General features: G+C 42.1%; 2 protein-coding genes across 2 annotated transcripts; one reads left to right on the top strand and one right to left on the bottom strand.

The window, feature by feature from the left end:
• Window positions 1-530: 530 nt before the first annotated feature.
• lmnb2 (lamin B2) lies at window positions 531-13,657 on the bottom strand. The gene is made up of 13 exons (XM_083970370.1): window positions 13,255-13,657; window positions 10,615-10,751; window positions 10,300-10,456; window positions 9,238-9,363; window positions 8,890-8,988; window positions 8,503-8,574; window positions 8,291-8,416; window positions 7,972-8,192; window positions 6,739-6,976; window positions 6,485-6,592; window positions 5,462-5,581; window positions 5,274-5,351; window positions 531-3,878 (listed from the first exon to the last, which is right to left on the bottom strand). Exons 1-13 carry the CDS (start codon window positions 13,465-13,467, stop codon window positions 3,843-3,845), a joined length of 1,731 nt encoding a protein of 576 aa, XP_083826496.1. The 5' UTR covers window positions 13,468-13,657; the 3' UTR covers window positions 531-3,842.
• Window positions 13,658-16,834: 3,177 nt separating this feature from the next.
• On the top strand, window positions 16,835-19,201 carry rpl36 (ribosomal protein L36). The gene is made up of 4 exons (XM_083970380.1): window positions 16,835-16,913; window positions 17,656-17,750; window positions 18,316-18,450; window positions 19,075-19,201. The coding sequence occupies exons 2-4, from the start codon at window positions 17,658-17,660 to the stop codon at window positions 19,162-19,164; spliced, it is 318 nt and encodes a 105-aa protein (XP_083826506.1). The 5' UTR covers window positions 16,835-16,913; window positions 17,656-17,657; the 3' UTR covers window positions 19,165-19,201.
• Window positions 19,202-20,336: the final 1,135 nt, after the last annotated feature.

Below are 20,336 nucleotides of genomic sequence, written 5' to 3'. Positions count from 1 at the left end.
TTTGATGAGTTTGATGAGGGAAATCCCATTAGCCTCCGTAGTGTAGCTCTGAGCAGCTCGCGGCTCTGCTCCGCCGTTCTAAAAATAGCTTGCACCGACAATTGCTATCGAACCTACTCCTAAAACTATAGGGATTATGACAATGAGCCAATTTGCCAAAATGTTGAACTATCCCTTTAACTCAACTCAGGCCATATGACAGTGTATTTCACTCTTCAATGCAGACTGATGTTCAATCCTGGCTCTAATTAAAAACACGTTTGTTACCGTTTATCTACGATCACTGCTCTGAGCTCTGAGCTGCTATGCAGCTCAACCTGTCCATCAGCTCCCGTCTTAGACTGAAGCTCAGAGCACCGATGTGTAGAAATGCACCAATAACCACCAGTGATACCACATGTGTATATGTAAAACATTTATTGTGTGTACAAAAAAGTAGTTCAACAAATGAATCATGAATGAAAAATTGACATTGGACGTGCCTCCCCCCATCCCACCCCCACCCCACATACACACCCACTCCTCCCCCACATGAGCAATACCAGGTCAAGACTTGGGTGTTTAAAGTTTCTGAAAGAAGCATCAGAAACAGTCGCATCTATTTAATCACAGAACCGATCAGACCCATGACATTCATCAGTCCCTCCAGGATAAAACTGTGAAGTTTCAATTCAGTTGAAAAACTGAACATTACTTCTAAACTTTATTGTAGAAAATATCATGCACATTAATATGTAAAAAAAAAAAGAGAGAAAAAAAGCTCCTGAAAAACAAATAACTCCATGTAGTTCTCAAAGTCACTATTGTTGAAAGGGGATATTGTCCATCTTTGGCTTGTAGAAAACACCCTTTAGTAAATTCTACATGCAAACTGCAGCGAGTGGTAGAATCAGTATTTGCTGTTTCAACAGTTTTAGTGAGTGTTGCAGGAACCAGCTGATTTAGCTTTAATCGTAGTCATTACACATTGGAGACCTGGAGGGACTGAATCACCGCCGTGTGTCAAAGCTTCACTGTTTAGTAGCGTAATCACAGTTACAGAGGAATCATAGTTATAGTCACAGTTAGTCTAACACTGCCAGACTCCATTTAAATCAGATGCTCAGAGTTGGATTCCAATCAAATCATTAAACTCATTGTAGTCATTGTTTTCTGCCACATGAAACATTCATATATCCGTATCCAACAGAACAGTACGGGAGTGTTCAACGTTACTTCAAAGTCCTGAAATATATTTGAGGCCAAGAGTATGTTTTTACTCTTCAATTTAGGTCTTGAACACCCAGCCTTTATCACCCCAGAAACAAAATAATAAATGAAATATTTCATGTAAATAAACTGATTACATAGACAATAGTCCTATAGAAAAAATAACTAGCAATGAAAAGCACAGCATACAAACACACAAGAAAAACTGAGTCTTCGAAGATGGCACGCAAGGTGAGGGAGCAATACTCGTACATTGTACTGCGATTCACAGTAAGATGAGGATACAGAGATAATATCATCCAGTATCACCTCCCACTGGCTCGTACAAGTGTTGCCTCCACGGTTCACCTTGAGTGTACTAAAACAACTGAGGCAATGTTATGTCAGTTTAGTATTATAGATTGACAAAGCCAGGCCCAGGCTGTATCGTTTCAGTGGCCCGGCGAAGCCACACCCGCCAGCTACAAGTGTGGCTTCGCCTGGTTCAAGGAGGGTCTGGGCCACGCTGACCAATCACAGCCTGAGCACCGACAACCTGGTGACTTTTAATAACAGGCCCAAGATGGCTGAGAACCATTTGAACCCATGACCATGAGTTAACAAGTTATATGGCAGCAAACACACACGTGCTTATCTAACACAGCAACCCATTCATACAGGGGCTGCATGTGGATCTAATCCTAAAGACACAGCTGTGACGGGGTCTTCTCTGGTGGCCGCTGTTCGACTCCAGTCTGCAGCTGCTAACTACATGACATGATCTCCGGATTAAGTTAGGTTTCAGTTTCATTTCCCTCCTTGTCTGTATGCACACACACCTCCCGTTAGTGGTCTGGTCTGTGTCTCTATGAGCAGTTTAAAGCTCAGACACTAGACATGTAGCACGCCTGCTTTCAGGCTTTTTATGTGGTCTGTTCATCGACTGACCAGAGTGTCAGAGTCAGAGTCAACATGAGGCGAGATACGACTGACGTGGGCTGTTTGGCACTACAGCCCAGAAAATAATAACCCTGATATATTACGTCAGGTCACCGCGCCCCTTCACTGTTGAGTTGATCTAAATTTCATGTGTTATAGGTTTTCAGATTCTAGTGTTCACATTGGTGCAGAATAATAACAGAATAATCTGATATTATCAGGTCAGTGAGAGCGACTCACCCTCTAATGTCAGGGTGCAAGACCTGGACCAAGGCCTCTGAGGCAGCTCCACAGTCTGCAAGCTGCTAGACTGTTTACAGATTTTTTTTTGTCAGGCTGTTTCAGGTACAACTCAACCATACACAAAAACATTTATATTGACTGGATTTTTTTATATCAAAAATCATACCACCTGTAAAATGGTAGGACTTTTTGCTGGGGTCTGTTCGAAACAAGCGTGTTCTCCTATCTGGAAATGATCATTTGGAGGTCAGGACAGATTTGACCATAATCAAACAACTGCACTTTGCTATATTTAGGTTTCAATGATATTTCCATATATTGATCAGCTCGGTCTCAGCGCTGACAGCAAGTTTTCATCTATAGATGTCAAAAAAGCAGCCAGCAGACATCTGTAGTGTTTCTGCTCAAAGAGAATCAGTCTTGCTGTCAGGAGCCCATTGACAGTCAAGTGAAACACAGCTTCAGCTGCATCTCTATGTAAACCTTTCAGATGAAGACAAATAAGAAATACAGTAAATTGTGCAGCGGTAACAGGGCTGAGCAAGTAGCTGAAATATCCTCCAAATCAGAATATGGCCAAGTGCAGTGTTCAAATTGAAGGAGTTACATTTTACTGATGCAAAACCTGGGACTACATAGTTTTATATGTATGAAGCACTCGGGCACCAAAGAGAAGCTTCTACCACAAATTATAATTTCCAGACATCAAAGAACATGTTTGTCTGAAACAGACCCACAGCAAAAATCATATATCGTTTTCTTTTTTTCCCGTAGTGGAATTCTTTTTAATTCCCACTGAAATCGTGACTAATTGCAATATTTGTCAAAATAGCCACACTTTGGATTTTTTAATCTATCATTCAGTGCTGGTGGGTAACCACACAAACAAATGTGACAGATGAGAAACAGTTCAACACTTTTTTTCGTGGTGAGCAGTGTCTTGATTTTAGAGGACAACAAATTTCCTCAAATCAAAAGAACAGCAGCTCATGACTGGTTCTTCATCAACATCATCATTATTCATTTATCTTTATGGCTATGGAGAAGAGGTCCTTATCTCAACAACTCGGTTATTTTAGTTGATCTCATTATACATTGTGTTGGTCATGAAAGATGAAACCAAAATGCCCACTGCATAAGAATGAAAGACAGCCAATGAGAGGAAGCATTGACATACGGAGAACTATTAGTAGGGGAGGGGGTATTCAGTTGCAACACCACAATTTGACAATTTAGGTCCATCATCTTTGTGCGATACGCAGATGTTGGCATTGCTAGTAACACGTAGGTAAATGACGAGGCATATTAAAGCAGGCCCAGAAATGTGGAGAGCAGTAGAAACAGAGTCCATTAGTCCAAAAGTTCTTACATTGTCTCGAACAATAAAAACCAAATGAGGCCATGGACAGGATCACATCTGAGAGTATCTTGAAAAACGGGTAAGTCAAAGCCATCAGCAGAAGACGAAGGCCTCACATGATGGCACACTCTCTGGAGGACACCTTTCTCTGAGGGAGGAGCAAACAAAAAATGCCATTTATATTAATTACACATAATTAAATTCATTCAAAATCAAAATCCATTCGTTTCAGGTCCAACACAACTTATAATACACCACCAACATTTAGCAACTTTGGCAAACAGAAATATTTGGAAATTAAAACCTGTTCAGCTGCCAGTTTATTAGGAACAGTTTGTTAGAACCAATGCAATCTAATGCTGATCCAGCTGTATGATCATTTTGGAGGGTGCATTTGGTGCATTGCATTATACAGAGGTGCTTCTGCTAGCGGCCACTAATCTATAATCTATTTACATGGGATGGGTAGAATAATAGAAACATTTGACAGTAGGTCAAGGGCAATACAATTGAACAACACAAACTGCTGAAAAATAACCATAGAAACAAACAGTTGCCACACAAAGTGAACATTATAATCGTCAGGAAAGATTTACTGCAGGACTGTTGCTGCATTAGATTTTACTAGGTGTACCTAATAAACAGGAGACTCTGTGTATATGCCTTTGAGGTTATGTTGGTTCAGATAATAACAACACTTACGGTGAAAATACCCTCTGTGCCCCTACATCATGTTCGCCAGTTTCCCCATGAAAGATCCCAAAAGTGGCCCTTCTCTTTGTTCATAATGAGGAGCCAGACAGGTGTCCTTACTTTAAATGATATATGATATTGTTGGAGGTCTGGTTATTCCTCAAATAGACTGTTAATCTTTCTACCTCTTTTTTTCTGTTTACCATTACACACTGTACTACTATGGTTATAGATGAACAGGAGGGGGCAGCAGCTTATCCTCTCATCCTCTTACCAAAATCCCTAAGTGACAAAGAATACATTTCAGGTCTTTACACACGTATGTTAGAACATAAGTGATGTGCCCTTCCTTTAAACGTCACCAGAAAGAAAGTGTATGCATCCAATCTAGGGAGGACCCTGATCAGAGGAGCTACTGAGAGGCCAACACCAACTTTGAGGGTGTTAAGTCTTTCTAGCTGAACATGAACATATCTGTAGGGAGTGATGGGCAGAAATCCCCCACTGGAGTTGAGAGAGAGACGTATCCAACCAGACTAATGGCTGCACTTACTCTGTTTTTAGTTTCTAAATATTTTGAGAACTATCTTTTGTTGGTCTACTGTTAGTTTGTGCTAGTTTTGCTCTGAGTGCAATGTTTTTTAATAAATCTAGATTTTTTAATGAATCCATCATCCATGTGCATTTTGTCAAAGAACAAAATTAGTTTCTTTTGTTTTATGATTAAAATCAATCTAATATAATATTACTAACAAACTATTTGTGAGGAAAGGACAAAAAACAGTATCAAATGTGGAAAAATAAGGGAAAAAAAGTAAAATGGGGAAGAAGAAAAAAAAAAATCACCTACCGTTTGTACCACTTCCTCCTCTTCATCTCCGTTCTCTACCTCTACCTGAGTCTTGGTTACACTACGTCTGGCCACCTCCTGCACGACAGCAACACAAAATGAATGTCAGTCAGCATATACAGTAACACTGCGACTGAATCAAGGACTCAAACAGATAACAGGCATGAGTCATGCATGGACAACTTTACCTCGCCATCGGCGTTGATCAAAGAGGTAACGATGTCATTTCCTGTTCCCCAGGAGGCCTGGCTCTTCCACAACAAGTCAGATGGTGGACTGTGGGCCACGCCAGCATCAGCAGACCACACCTGTTTACAGAGGTTAATACATCATGTAGTTAAGAAAATACGAGCACTGGTGTGAACGCTTAAGAATTAAACTGCAGTGTTTAATCTTCAAACAGCTAGCTGACATAACCGTGTTTGGCTGTGGACCAAACCTTCTGTCTGGTTGGACATCTGCAGACCAAGACGTCTCACTTCCCTTTGGCCAATAGTCGGCTGATTGCGTTACTGCAGAAGATGATTCCTCTATGAATCATTTGCTACATCAGTGACAATGTAACAGTGTTCGGCTGGTTAGCTTCCTGTTTAATCTCTGTGGTATTTGACTAGCTGACTAACTCAAGCCGACTATGAACTGACTTGAAGCTCACTGTTCTCACACACTTGGCAGCTGTAGAAACTTGCCACAACCCATTAATAAACACTCTATGAAGACAATTAGTCTGCTAGATATTAAGATATACTATAACAAGATAAGGCATTACAGGCAGCACCAATGGTAAGGAACGGTGTATGCTTCCTGTCTCCTCAGTGGGCGTGGTCGTAACGTAAGTTCATGTCAAAACACAATACAATAAAACACCAAATAGTTTGAAGTACAAGTGTTATCTCAATTTTAACTTTTAATGCCTGGTTGCAGGTACAAGTCCCTCTAGAAGTCTATGGTTGGAAAGCGAAGCCTGCAGCAGTGAAGCCAGAACCACAGAGAGAAGAGGTCTGTTGAGCTCTTAAAAGAATCAGACGGACACAGAAACATGTCTCGTGTCAGTAGGACGAGGTTCCACTCACTGTGCTGTCAGCAGACATCTTTAAAGCCACACATCACCTGATTTAAATATGAGAATGTGTGTGCTTTGGGTGAACTGGACCATTCAGTCATCACACATTTATTCAAAAAAACTACTACTACTACTTCATGTGTCTCACCGTGACTGTCTGTCCAGCTTTGAGGACAAACTTTGGTGAGAACTTGTACATGATTTCATCCCCATCGTCAACCTGTCTGTTCAACCTCCAGTTACCCAGAGGCTGGTCCTGCAAAACATGTAAACACAGAAACGTTAATCACTGCTCCAACATTTAGGTGATGTCCTTTTCTGTTCAATTTTTGTTGGACTATGTGATGCTGCTGATAACAGCTCCTCGTCTGTATAAACCAGCCTTTGTTCTGTCTTACATACCTGCTCGGTCTCATTGGTCAGTGTGACTGCATTTCCATCCATGTCAGTGGGTGATATGGTGACTGCTCCACTTGCGGTGGCCTCTTCAGACACCAGCAGCTGCTCCTCTCCTCTAGCCATCTCAGCCAGCTCCGCAGCTTCCACCTCCACTCTCTTCCTCTTGGAGGTGCGTGAGGAGGAGGAGCCAGTTAACCTGGAAACGGTGACTCGAGATGATGGGGAAGGAGACAGCTTCAGCCTGGGGAAAGTACAGGCAGGAGCCACCGGTGAGTTAATGACAATCCACCACACAGCAAGCTGACGGAGTTAGCAGAAAGGACAGTCACTTCCACAAACGCTTTAGTTGAAAAGTACAAATAATATCCTTCCTAAGCACTTCTCCTTGATAGAAAACATGGAGGAAAAAACTGACTGCACTTACATTAAACTGGACAAACTTTAAAGAGAATATGTATTTCAGTCTATCAGACATGGATTTCCATAAAATTTTGTGTCACAAACATAAAACAGCTGCTCTGTTGTTTCTACATGTAAAACTACAGAGGTGTGTCACTACATGTTGCTGCAGCAAAGAGTTGTGTGTTCAAATCCATCTCTGCCCCTTTTCTTTACTTATGACAGCAGACAATAAAGGTAACTTTTAACACTGAAACTCCCTGATCATGTAGAGAACTGGACAAGCCGTCATCATGGCTGCTGCTTGGATACTTCTGGATCATCACACAAAGCAAGAGATTTCCTCTTAGTCTAGTTTAGTCTCCCCTTGTTTGAGTCATGCTGAATACTGAGCAGTTTGCCCATTTTTTCATTCCACTCATAACAAATTACAGTGAGAAGAAAATGCTTGACATATTTCCCCACCCCTCTTTTTGCCTGAATGTTTGTGCTGCTGCACATTAATCTGATGGCACTGAGTTCTGAAGTGTGCCATCATGCTGAAATGGTTACCAGACTCAAGTTTGTTAGACAGATGTTGCGACATCACACTGATCATGTATTGTCTTTGTTCCAGACAGGCTGAATTGCTTTCATCTCAACATTATAAGAGGTACTAGTCTAAATTTCAGTCCCATCCCCAAAAATAAGGTGCAGGGACAGACAACAGAGCAATACAATAAGCATATACTGCAATACTGTCATTTATAACAGCTGTTCACGCAATATATTGTCATATTTAACCGCCAGCAAGTAAGTGTGTGTGTGTGTGTGTGTGTGTGTGTGTGTGTGTGGTACCTGTGCTCCTCTCCCTCCAGCAGTTTCCTGTAGGCATTGATCTCCATGTCGAGGGCGAGCTTCACATCCAACAGCTCCTGGTATTCGCTGAGCTGAGCGTTCATCCGGTCTCTCAGTTCACTCATCTCTAGTTCTTTTCCTTCAATGATCTGGCGGTGCTTGTCCCTCTCTGCTGACAAAATGTCCTCCAGCTCTCTGATACGATCCTCTGAAGCAGATGCCTACAGACACGTCCAAAAGAACATTCATCAGCTGGGTAAGCTAACTGGCTATAGCTAGTAGTAGCTGGTTTGTGGGACAGAAGGTTGAAGAGCAGTACCTGTTTCTGCAGGGCACTCAGCTGGTAGGTAAGACCCTCTATTCTCATACGCGCCTCCTGCACCTCCTCCCTGGCGTTGCTTACTGCCTTGTCGTTCATGTCCGAGGACACCTTGGCATTGTCCAACTAGACGGAGACCAAGACACACTTTGTGTGAGAGTAAGAACATCAAGAAAAAACAAAGGAAGAAGGAAAAAAGATTTGCCTCTGACCTTGGCCTGGAAGGTTTGCTCCAGTTCTTCCTTGTAAAACGAAACTTGCTCATCATGTGTCTTCCTTAGGTCCTGGTGGGATCACACAAACCTGGTCAATGCCAATTCTCATACTTCCACAGTAACTATTCCACCAATACAACAACAGAACCACGTTGTGGCCACACCAATCTAATACCATTTAATGATTTGTATGGGTTGATTTATACTCAGTTTCATTGAAAGCATTTTACAATACTTTTAGAGAGCTGCAAACATTCATCGAGTTTGTACAGCCCTGACAAACATTATCATTAATACTAATATTATTAAATGTACAGCTATAATTCTATTCCAATGGTATTATAACACCACCCACTCCCACTAAAGAGACTCATCCCATCATACCTGAAGAGCTTGGGCCAGTTTGAACTCATAGTCCTGTTTGACTCCAGAGTCCACCTCCACTATTCTCTGCTCCTGTCGACGACGGGACTCACGCACCTCCTGAACACAGAGAGACAGATGGGATGTAAAAGTTACAGATTCTGAAAGTTGAGCATGTCCCAGAGTCTGCCTCAAAGCAGTGGATCACCGGTTCAACTCCCGACCGAAGGAGAGAACAGCAATACAGGTAATTAAGTAGCAATACATTTTTGATTATTTTTTTGTGTGTAAAATTGTTTTAAATCTAATAACTGATTAATTGTCTATGACTTCTCACAAACCACACACACACACACACACACTCCTTACCTCTTCAAACATGTTCTTTCTGAACTCCAGCTCTTCACTCAGTGACTGACAGCGGTTCTCCAGGTCGACACGCATCAGTGTCTCCGCCTCCAGCTGGCGTTTGGCCACAGCATGACTGTCCTCTGCCTAAACACCACAAGAACAATTGGAACAGGAACACACACCAGAATAAGTTTAACTGATTCATTGGCAGCTTGATGCTGTACATAAACTCAAATGAGTTAAAAGTTTAAGATATTTAATCCTGTTTTGATCCAGTGGGAAGCTCAGTAAATAATGTTGTCATCATCAATCATATTTGCACAATCATTTTTCACTTTTATTTATTTGTTTTTTAACACGCTACAACAAAATGTTCTCAAGGGCTTGTTGTGGGTCTGAACCCCCACTGACTGGAGCTTCCTTCAGTCTGTGTAGTTTAACAACAGTCTAGTCAAATTTTAGTTCGTTGAATCATGGCACAATTATGTAAATAAAAAAAGGTAGATGAAACCAGAGCCACACTATTAGTCAAGGTTTCCTCATCAGTTTCCTTTTCCCTTCAGCTAATTTGCAACTGTGGGTCATATCAGAATAAATATACGACTGTATGAATTTTGTTGAATGAATCTCAAGATCATCAAAGCTCCTAGTGACCCACCAATAGACTGGTCTCTCAGTGCAATAACTGGCCCACTTTTTTAGATCGACCACCACAGACCTGACTCCATCTTCATCCGCGACGGATTCAATTTACGTCCAACGCAGCCCAAAATCACACAGTGTACGGCAGCTTTCAGAGTGCAATACCTCTCAATGTGTAAAAATCTAACGGTCTGGGTAATTATACTTCTTCCTCAGAAAGTGTGCACTTGGTTTGGCTGGGTGGAGCAGTGGTTAGCGCTGCTGCCTTATAATGAGAAGATTCCTGGTGTGAACCACGCTACTGTAACACCCCAAGGAGTTAGATAATTAGATTTGTATCCTCTCTAAATGACAGTCAAGGAGTAAGAGAACATTCAGTGTTTCCTCAGACTTTTAACCTGTTCTTATAACTCCTACAGGAAATCTTTCAGTACACACCTTAGCCAGCAGGCTCTTGACATCAGCCAGCTCAGAGGTCAGAGCAGCATTCTGGCTCAGAGCTGTAGAAAGAGCTGCTTCGCTCTTGTTCAGCTTGTCTTCCAAACTGCTGGCCCTGGACACCGCTGCAGCCAGATCATTATCCTTCTTCTTGGCGCTGTAACCCACAGACAGAGGAAAAAGAAAAAGTTACTTCCCCAAACTGACCCCTGTGCCCAACAAGTGGCTGGTTCCAAATGCTTCACTGGTCCCCAGACTCGCCTGTTGCCACACACTGTGACCTATGTGATGATTAGATGTTTTGTATCACATTACCTGCGTGTGGCCTCTTCCAGGTCTGACTGAGCCTTGCCAAGGTCTATCTGGAGCCTGGCTCTCTCCCTCGCAGTGTCATCCAAAACCCGTCGAGCATCAGCTAACTCTGCCTCATACAGAGACTTCAGGCCTGTCACCTACAGGGAAGGACACGGAAATTAATTGCAGGTGTGAATATGTGTACATGCATTCATGGTGGCCACATTCTTTCAGCAGTGTGTGTACACTCGTGTGCCTTGGGCCACACAGAGGGACAGCTTAACTAACATCATCAGCTGCTTGACATACCTATTCATTGTCTCAATGCTAGCTTTGTCCATGATGTGTGAAAACCTCAAAAAGTTCACCAAGTCATTTGCCTGGACTACACACCCAACCTGTACTGTTTGATGATTGTTTGTTCTTTCTAGCAGAGTTGGCACAGGATGCAGCCTCCCTCCCTCCTTCCCTCCCCCTAAGTTACAAACACCAAGACAAGGTCTTTTCAAAACAAAATGATATACATGTTTATTTGCATATAGAGCAGCAGACAGATGAGTTCTGATCCAGTGATCACTCAATATGCATGTGAAGATAGTACACTGTAGTGTCAGATCTGAACATGACATCAATAGTCAACATATTCTTCCAATGCTTTCAGGAAGAATGGGCGGTGGCCGTGGGCAGGGCAAAGGGCATTCATCACACATCAGACATAAGACCAGTCTTAAGAAGTTGAGCAGAATCTTGTTCGCACATGTAAACTCCAAGTTACACACCCTTTGTGAGTCCAAAGCTTGTGTGTTAGGGGGGTTAAGATCTGAATTGGCAGATATGTTCTCCAATATTGCACATAAACTTACAGAGAGCAGAGTAGTTACTTTCCTAATGTCTACAGTCTGAAAGTTTAGACACAGCTTTACTTTGCCAGGACCATGAGCCTTTTTCTATTATAAGCAATTGGCTCAATGTACGGGTGAGAGATCTTGTAAATAGATCATGTGACAATTTTAGTCAGAAGCGCCATGCATGATCTTAATAACCAACTACAAAAATTTCCTCACAGAAATTTTAGAGAGTGCCACAGGATGTGATCTCTGTCAACATGGGAATCAAACCCACGACCTTAAGATCAAGAGTTAAATATTGTACAGACAGAGCTAATCAGACACACACATGATCATCTGGCTGTGACATAAGGAGTTGGCAACCTGTGTGTGTGTTAGACTTTAATCACAATAACTGCCAAATGTTTGATTGACTGTTGTTTGATTCGCCCTCAGACACGCTGGGTCAGAGAGAAACAGTGTCAACACACCACAGACCAACGTCTCAATCAGAAACAGAGTTGGCGAATGTACAAGACGACTTTTAATTTGAAATAACAAATCTGTAATCTGTTCTCCTGATACCGCCTGGTACTCAGAGTAGAACTGATAATGTCAAGTGGTGCTGGAGAATGAAATGTGAAAATGCGGTGCATCCCTGAGACACATGGAGAGTGAGTGAGTTGACTGCGCCCTTTAGATTTGAATGTGTCAGAAATGCTTATTTCCACATCCAGTGGCAGAAATGTGGAAATACAGGAATAACTAACTAAACTGTAGGAGTAGTAAATCAAAATGTGGTGGGGAAGTTGAATAATAACACACATTAAAACGATAGAGAGCTGAGTGGAGCCCTGTGGCACTTAAAATGTTGAATATAATGTGAGATTCCTTTCTTTCTGCCACTCTGCTCTTAAGTGTTCGTCAGGCAGCAGCTATTTCTGCCCGCAAGGCAATCTTCTGTTTACAAACTGTGTTACTACCACTCACACCATTTGCTAATTTCATGTGGAGTATTTGTCAGGACAAGCATGTGTTTTTGTTTTTAGAGTTCAGTCTCTGCAGCTCGTCCCACTTCAGGCTGTCCTGACTGCAGATCAGTGCATACAGTATACAGTCAACTCGCATCTTTCTTACCTCCTTTAAAGACAATTATAATAGTCAACAGTTTTGCTAACAGTTTTGCAGATTTACTTGTAAGTAACAGAGAGGACAATCAAAAGTGATTGTTTTTAAAAAAAAGCTGATGAGTTGTGATGCCTCAGGATGATTCATTGCATGCACATTCCCCGTTGAGTAAAGTGCACTATGAAAAATCACGGGGGATATCCACAGATTGGCGCGCAGAGCCACCCCGGTACCGTCACACTGGGGCGGAGGTTAGGTAATGCCTCGCATACAAAAACTACTATCAATTAAAAAAAAGTGATTGAGTGAATTTAATAAACACATGTGCGCATGTGGCTGTGAAAACTAGCTCGATTCGTGGAAAAATTAAAGTCGGTTTACACGATGTTATGATCAGTTGCTGCCCAACTTTGACCATAATTAAAACGTGTAGTTCGGCCATCACTGTGGCTTTGTAACGTTAATAATTTTACTAGCGCTAGATACCAATTTCTTTTCTTTTTTTTCAAATAATACCACACCATGAGCTGATCATTAGTGTTGCTATGTAATACTTTCTATCGAGTCCTTAACAACACGTGGGTATGTGTTTATTAGCTAGGTTCATTGTGAGCTGCACTGAGGGACCGGACTTCTCCTGCTGGGCTACGTGAAGATGAAAGCGGACAATCCAACCTGGAGCTGGGACTGGTTTTATCAGGCTCACCTCTCTAGTCGTCACCTCCTCCTTCTCGGAGACTTTGACCATCAGCCGGTCATTCTCCAGCTCCAAGGAGCGCACACGGTCGATATACACGGCGAGCCTGTCGTTCAAGTGCTGCAAATCTTGTTTCTCCTGTAAACGGGAGATCCGGGTGGGAGACAGGGGAGTAGAGGCCGCCGGTCGGCCAGCTTCACGGCTCGGAGTTGCAGTAGCCATAACGGTTCTTTCGATAATCCTGTGTTTGCTTCGCCACCCGGTGAGGAATAGAAAACAAACGTATCGGCTGCTCTACTTAAAACTGAAGATTCAGAAACACTTCCTCTCCTTTGTTAACGACACGGTGTAAATCAATGGACCCGTACACGCTCATGCAGCGGCTCCGACAGTTGCCTGAAACGGCGATATGATTCCAAGATGGCCGACACCGCTATCAAGACCGCGCCAAAAGCGGAGAGCACTTCCTGCCTCGCAATGGATGATGGGAGAAGGGAGCGCTTCTTCTCCAGCGTGGAACTGTGTGGATCACACGGAACAGTCCCACGAGTGTATCACATGAGACCGTGACACGAGACAGTGTAGTGGAGAAATTAAAAAGATAAATGAAATCAGGGCCAACAAAAAATCAAATAAAACAAAATAATGTCTTCAAAACAAATTTCTGCAGACAGCTGGATTTTTTTCAGCCCTCAGATTTCAAATCTGCTCCTGCCGATCAGCTGCCACAGTTCTCTCCCCCGTTAACTCCTCCATGTTACTCTAAAGCAAGTGTGCTTTCGTTTAGACAGCATACAAAGAGATCATTTGAATGGGTTTCTGATACAGAAACTATCAATAGACAACTATAAACAAAGACATGTCTTTCAAACTCCCCAAGTTACATAGGAATCACCATTGAAAATGGCCATGCATTACCATCTATTACACAGTTGAAGGATCAAATTTGTCCAAGACTCAAAATATTCAAATCAGCAAAAACAAAACAAAACATTGCTTTCATATTTCCCTTTTGTTGACATGTTTGCTCTTTCATTCTAATGTCTTTCCCATTGATGAATGCCTATTTGCCTATTTTCCAGTGTTTTTCACTGTTTTTACAGCTGTGAATGCAGATGGTTCAGTCATTTACAATCAGTCCAGTCAGTTGCTCCTAGGACAAGAAGTGTGGGTAATTTCCCAGAGGCATAAACAGTCCAGAAGAAAAAAAAAGTTTCCATACGTCCAGTGTAGGCTACATTGAAGAGATGTTGCAAATAACTTTCATAATGTTCATGCCTCCTTCTGCTGATACGTTTTATCCACAAATATTTTTTGATCATTGATTGTGTGTCTCATCTCCAATTACAGCATTACATCACCAGGAGGAAAACCTCCCTCATCTGTAACTCTGATTACACCATAACATCCTTAACACATGGTGTTGTGTCTGGAAATGTATTGGTTATAACATTCTAACCAATACAGGGTTTTTGGCTTCCAAACAAAGACACAACAAACTCTATAGTACAAATCACACTATGCAAGATTTGCATAGGTACATGGTATTATAGCTGTTGCTCTCATTAGCTGCTTTAATGTGTCGGTCGCAAGTTTGTTGTCACTAGGGATAAACTAAGAGAGATGTAATCTCTTCAGAAACGAGCTTGTGGGCTTAATAATGACCAAGCAGATGGCCCATACAGATGGTCGGTACTCCTCTGGTTCATCGTCTATGGTGCTGACTGAGGTTTGATATCAGACTGAGTTATCATGGTTACTTAACAGATTTCAACCCCCAAATGTTTTGTGACTGCACCTTGTGATGCTATCACAGTGAGTCCACAGACATAGATAGAACCACCCAGCAGTGTGGCTGACAGCACACACACACATTAAAATTCACTGGGTGAAAATGAACAAAACCAGTTTGCTGGGGCTGATAAAACACACGTGTTGTCAGATTGATGTATTTGTTTCCTGAATGTGTTGTGCATTGGTGTCGTTGCAGGTGTTATACTTGCTGCAAACAAACACGTATATCAAGTATAGCAAGTATATCACGGCCCTAAGGCTGCAGGGTGTTGAGCTCTCAAGAGCCACTATAATATTAATATAGATCCTGTCCATACATTTTAGAGTGAAACAGCCAATGATTTGCAGTTATCACATTAGGTTTGTTTCTGTGGCTCTCACTATCATTAACCTTTGAGAAAGAATGTGTCACATTTCCCATAAATCCAAAAGCGAAAGAAATCCATTGAAAAATGTTAAATGGTGTGTACCCGTCTGGTGAACTATTACGACAGAGATTTGGTTTTGAAACAAACAAATGTGAATTTTGTGATGATATTGAAACCTCTGATCATGTATTTTTTCAATGTATGTTTTCTGAAGCACTCTGGACTGATATGCACGACTGGGCTGGCTGCACACAAAGATCTGACTTGAACCCTTTTCTCAAAAAGACATGATCTATGGAGTTGTTATTGACAATAATGAATGGGACTTTCTGGTAAACAATATACTCATCCTCTGAAAATTTGACATACATAAATGTAAATATATGAAAGTGAAACCTAGGTTCTATGTGTTTCATAACGAGTTTCTCTCTTTTCACCAAAGCCCTTAACATAATGAAAAGTAAACATGCAATGAAACTTTTCCATTTATTTGAAAAATATGATCTGCGACAAAAGCCCTAGCTAAAATGTTTTATTTTATTTTATTATATTTCATTTATTTATTTCTCATGTAAAGTCTCTATTCTGCATTCCTCAATGCACATGCTCCTTTTGGAATGTTAAAATGTGATGTAAGCCATGTTGTTTGTACATGATTTTGTCAAATAAAGTTGAAAAAAAAGAAAAGAATGTGTCACATAACTTTTAACATAGACATACACTATATTACCAAAAGTATTCGCTCACCCATTCAAATGATCAGAATCAGGTGTCCTAATCACTTGGCCTGGCCCCAGGTGTATAAATTCCCTTAGTTCCAGTGAAAGGAACTTTGAATGCTTCAGGTTACCAAAACATTTTGGACGATTCCATGCTCCCAACCTTGTGGGAACAGTTTGGAGCGGGCCCCTTCCTCTTCCAACATGACTGTGCACCAGTGCACAAAGCAAGGTCCATAAAGACGTGGATGACAGAGTCTGGTGTGGATGAACTTGACTGGCCTGCACAGAGTCCTGACCTGAACCCGATAGAACACCTTTGGGATGAATTAGAGCGGAGACTGAGAGCCAGGCCTTCTCGACCAACATCAGTGTGTGACCTCACCAATGCGCTTTTGGAAGAATGGTCAAAAATTCCTATAAACACTCTCCTCAACCTTGTGGACAGTCTTCCCAGAAGAGTTGAAGCTGTAATAGCTGCAAAAGGTGGACCGACATCATATTGAATTCTATGAGTTAGGAATGGGATGGCACTTCAGTTCATAGAATGAGTAAAGGCAGGTGAGCGAATACTTTTGGTAATATAGTGTATATGTCTATGACAGCAGAGAATAAAACCTAAGACAGCTGGTATCCTTGTGCCCCATTTAGCAGCAGTACCTCCTCCACGCCTGCAGGGGGCTCCGCCGTGCAGACGTCACAGCAGCGACTTCCGGGTCAAACCTCCTATTACGCCGCTTCGCCCCCTCCACAGTCCTTCCGGCTTTACCGCCATCACAGACAGCAGGTAGGATTATAATGTTGATAACTATGTACCAAAACTCATGTCTAATCTTCGCCATCCGTCCACGGACTTTCAATAAATCGATCCTATCACAGTCTAGTGACTTTACTGAACCTCTGTGATCAATATTGTGGCGCTGCAACTCAGAAAAAATGAATATTTGTGGCCGCGGCGGCGACGAACTAGCGTCTCTGTAGATTTAGCATTTAATACAGCGGCAACCGGGTTTCCCCTGGAGTCCGGGCGAGTTACCAATTAACAGCTCAAACGGTATTTATTTGTCTAATGTCAAGAGAAAACAGAGTTCCCGTCGCTGTAATGTTAAATACAGTATGTAGCTTAGTCGGTAGCAGGACAGTAAACAGTGAATCCTCCGGCACATGTCTGGTCTGAGTATTAAAACAATTTCCAGCCTGTAACCACCAGTACCGACAGTGATATTACTGGAGCCAGTGGAACTAACTTTAGTTATTAATCTCACGTATCAGTGGTGGGTGGCCAACGAGTATTATTACAATGAACACACGTCACACGTTGTACTGCTCCACACAACCGCTGCACGGTGTCTCTGTTACTTGAAGCTGTTGTTGAACTGTGCTGTTGACAGGGATGGAGTTTACTGCTGCACCAACAGTCTGAATGTGTCTGATAACCTGTGAGGAGATGTGCTATCAGCCACTATGTAACCAGGCCAAGGAGGCAACTGACAATTGTTAACACTTGTGTTTGTGTGTGTTTTCTGCAGGCATGGCTATTCGCTACCCAATGGCCGTTGGCCTTAACAAAGGTCACCCAGTTACCAAGAACGTAACTACCCCAAAACACAGCCGCCGACGTGGGGTGAGTACCTGCTGCTGCTGCTGCTGCTGCACTGTGGGGTGGGTTGGAGCTGAAGAAATGTGATATGAAGTTCAGTAAATTGTACAACATAAACTTCATCCTAGGTCCCATAACAACTGACATATTCTACTACTACACTTCAGAGGTTAATACAAGCCACTGTTCACTCACTAGCTTCTACAGTAGGAACTGGTAGGATGAGATGGAAAAGAGTGAGAGCTGAGTTAGACCAACACTGTGGATTTGTTATATAGCAACATGAACTAGTTTTATTACATGATGAGGAATCCTGGCAGAGCTACTTTTAAAGCCCCCTTTTCTCAAAAGTATTACATTGTAAAGATGCGTAATCATAGCTCTGATGGATGACAAAAGTCCATATAATTTATAATGTAAAAATGTGTATGTCACATTGATCATAAGTGTCGAAAGTTATGACTTACACTTGACAAGTTTACAATGTCCAGAATTGCAATTCCTATAAAAGAGTTAAATGACCAGTATTTCAGATTACAGTGGAGCATTATATTGAAAGGTTGTGTAATGATGTTTCTCTCCTGTGCAGCGTCTGACCAAACACAGCAAGTTTGTGCGGGATATGATCCGCGAAGTGTGTGGTTTCGCCCCATACGAGAGGCGAGCCATGGAGCTGCTGAAAGTGTCCAAGGACAAGAGAGCTCTCAAGTTCATCAAGAAGAGGGTGAGTTTGTGTTTGTGTTGTCTGTTAAAGTGCATGGCAGGAAATGTTGGTACCAGGGCTGCAACTAACGGATTATTTTCATTATCGATTAATCTGTTGATTATTTAAACCATTAATCGATTAGTTGCCTGGTCAATAAAATGTTAAATGTAGAAAAATGTCAATCAGTGTTTCCCAAACCACAAGATGACATCCACAAACCAAAGAGATACTCAGTTTATTGTCATAAAAAAACAAAGAAACCAGAATATTAACATTTAAGAAGCTAAATTTCTTTTTTTTCTCTTAAAAAAGCAGCTCTAGTTGGTACCACTTGAAGCGAGTGCTGAATAGCTACTGTAGAGTTTCCCTCTATGGGAGAGGAAAGTAGATACATTGACATAGGCACAGTTTCTATGATTGTGACATACACTGAACCACATACAGCTTGTAGAATCTAATGCAGTGTGTTACTTACGTATTTAGAGTTGTAGCTGTCTGGTAATGTAGCATGTCATTCATGCTGAAGGTTTATTCCCTTGTTGAACTTGTGTCACCTGCCTTTGTTGGATGAGATGCATCCCACTGACACCACAACTTGGTGCTGAAGCCTGTCAGTCTAACGGTGCTGTCCTCCTTCCACAGATTGGCACTCACATTCGCGCCAAGAGAAAGAGAGAGGAGCTGAGCAACGTGCTGGCTGCCATGAGAAAGGCTGCAGCCAAGAAGGACTAATATGTCACTTAATAAACGTTTGCTAAAGTAAAACATTTGCCGTGTCTCCTGCTTCGTTTTTGCTCATTTGTCAGCAGGTGTTGTGGTTCTGATGGTCCAGCAGACAGATCCTCCTCAGCTCTGCTCTACGTTGAGAATGTTGTGATTTCTCTTGGAATAATAGGACATGGTTCAAAAAATGTAATAACCAACATGGTGCACTGTAATATATGTAAGGGATAATGTATAGTTCGGAGGTTGTTATGGAGAAATAAACCCCGACAGGTTGTATGGAACCCCGACGCGACCCTAACCCTGCACTGTAATATGTATGAAATATAAGTTTACACTAGGCACCTTCTATTGGGAGCAGTAATCAGGAGGACACTGCAGAGTGTTCAGCCTGTTGTTGATCCCTAGATATGAAGTATTGTTGGAGTCAGAGTTATGGGTAGATCAGAATCTGCATTAGTGTAGCCTTAGTCCGGGAGCCAAAGCCTGATTTTTTTGATGAACCTTGTTTAGTCTGATTAAGTTTTTTTCTCTGCTGTTTCTTGTAGCTGGGGGGTTCCTCTTCGATATCCCTTGAGCATTTTTAAATATTAACCCTTTGATGCCCAAAGCGTCAAAATCCCAGTAAAAATAATGTAACCCCTGATTTAGTTACTACAAATAGTCGTGAGTGTATGATATTTGGCAGGGAGTATCATGAAACATACGGGAAAGTAAAAAAAATAAGTTTCTGGGACCTGCTGCCATGCTATTTAAAAAAATCACTAGGGGTGTCAACAATAATCGATTCGGCGATGCATTGCAATGCGGGACATGCACGATTCAGCATCGATGCGGCAATGTGCCATAATCGATTATGTCACTGTTTATTTTCTGGCCTCAAATAAAGTTGTGAAGTTTCAATTACCTCCGGGGGCGTTTCCGGAGCAACGACATGCGCAGCCTGTAGCTACATGCTAAGCAGCACCACCAGCAGTAGCAGTGTTGCTGCTGGCTTTCTTTTTCCTTTTTTTTTCCCACCCGCGGTCGGGTTGAGAATTAATTAATTAACGCTCGTGAGTCCGGCCGTGTCGGGTCCGAGACTCAACAAGCCGCTCGGGTTTTACCGTTACTACAGGCAGTATGCCCGTTATCACCAATAAACACAGTAGAGGAGGGGGAGTGACTGAGCTCAGGCTGGG

Source organism: Trachurus trachurus (genome assembly GCF_905171665.1).
Source record: "Trachurus trachurus genome assembly, chromosome: 4".
Lineage (NCBI taxonomy): Eukaryota > Metazoa > Chordata > Actinopteri > Carangiformes > Carangidae > Trachurus > Trachurus trachurus.
Note: the sequence above shows the minus strand (reverse complement) of the source record. Positions and strands in the feature narration are given on the sequence as shown.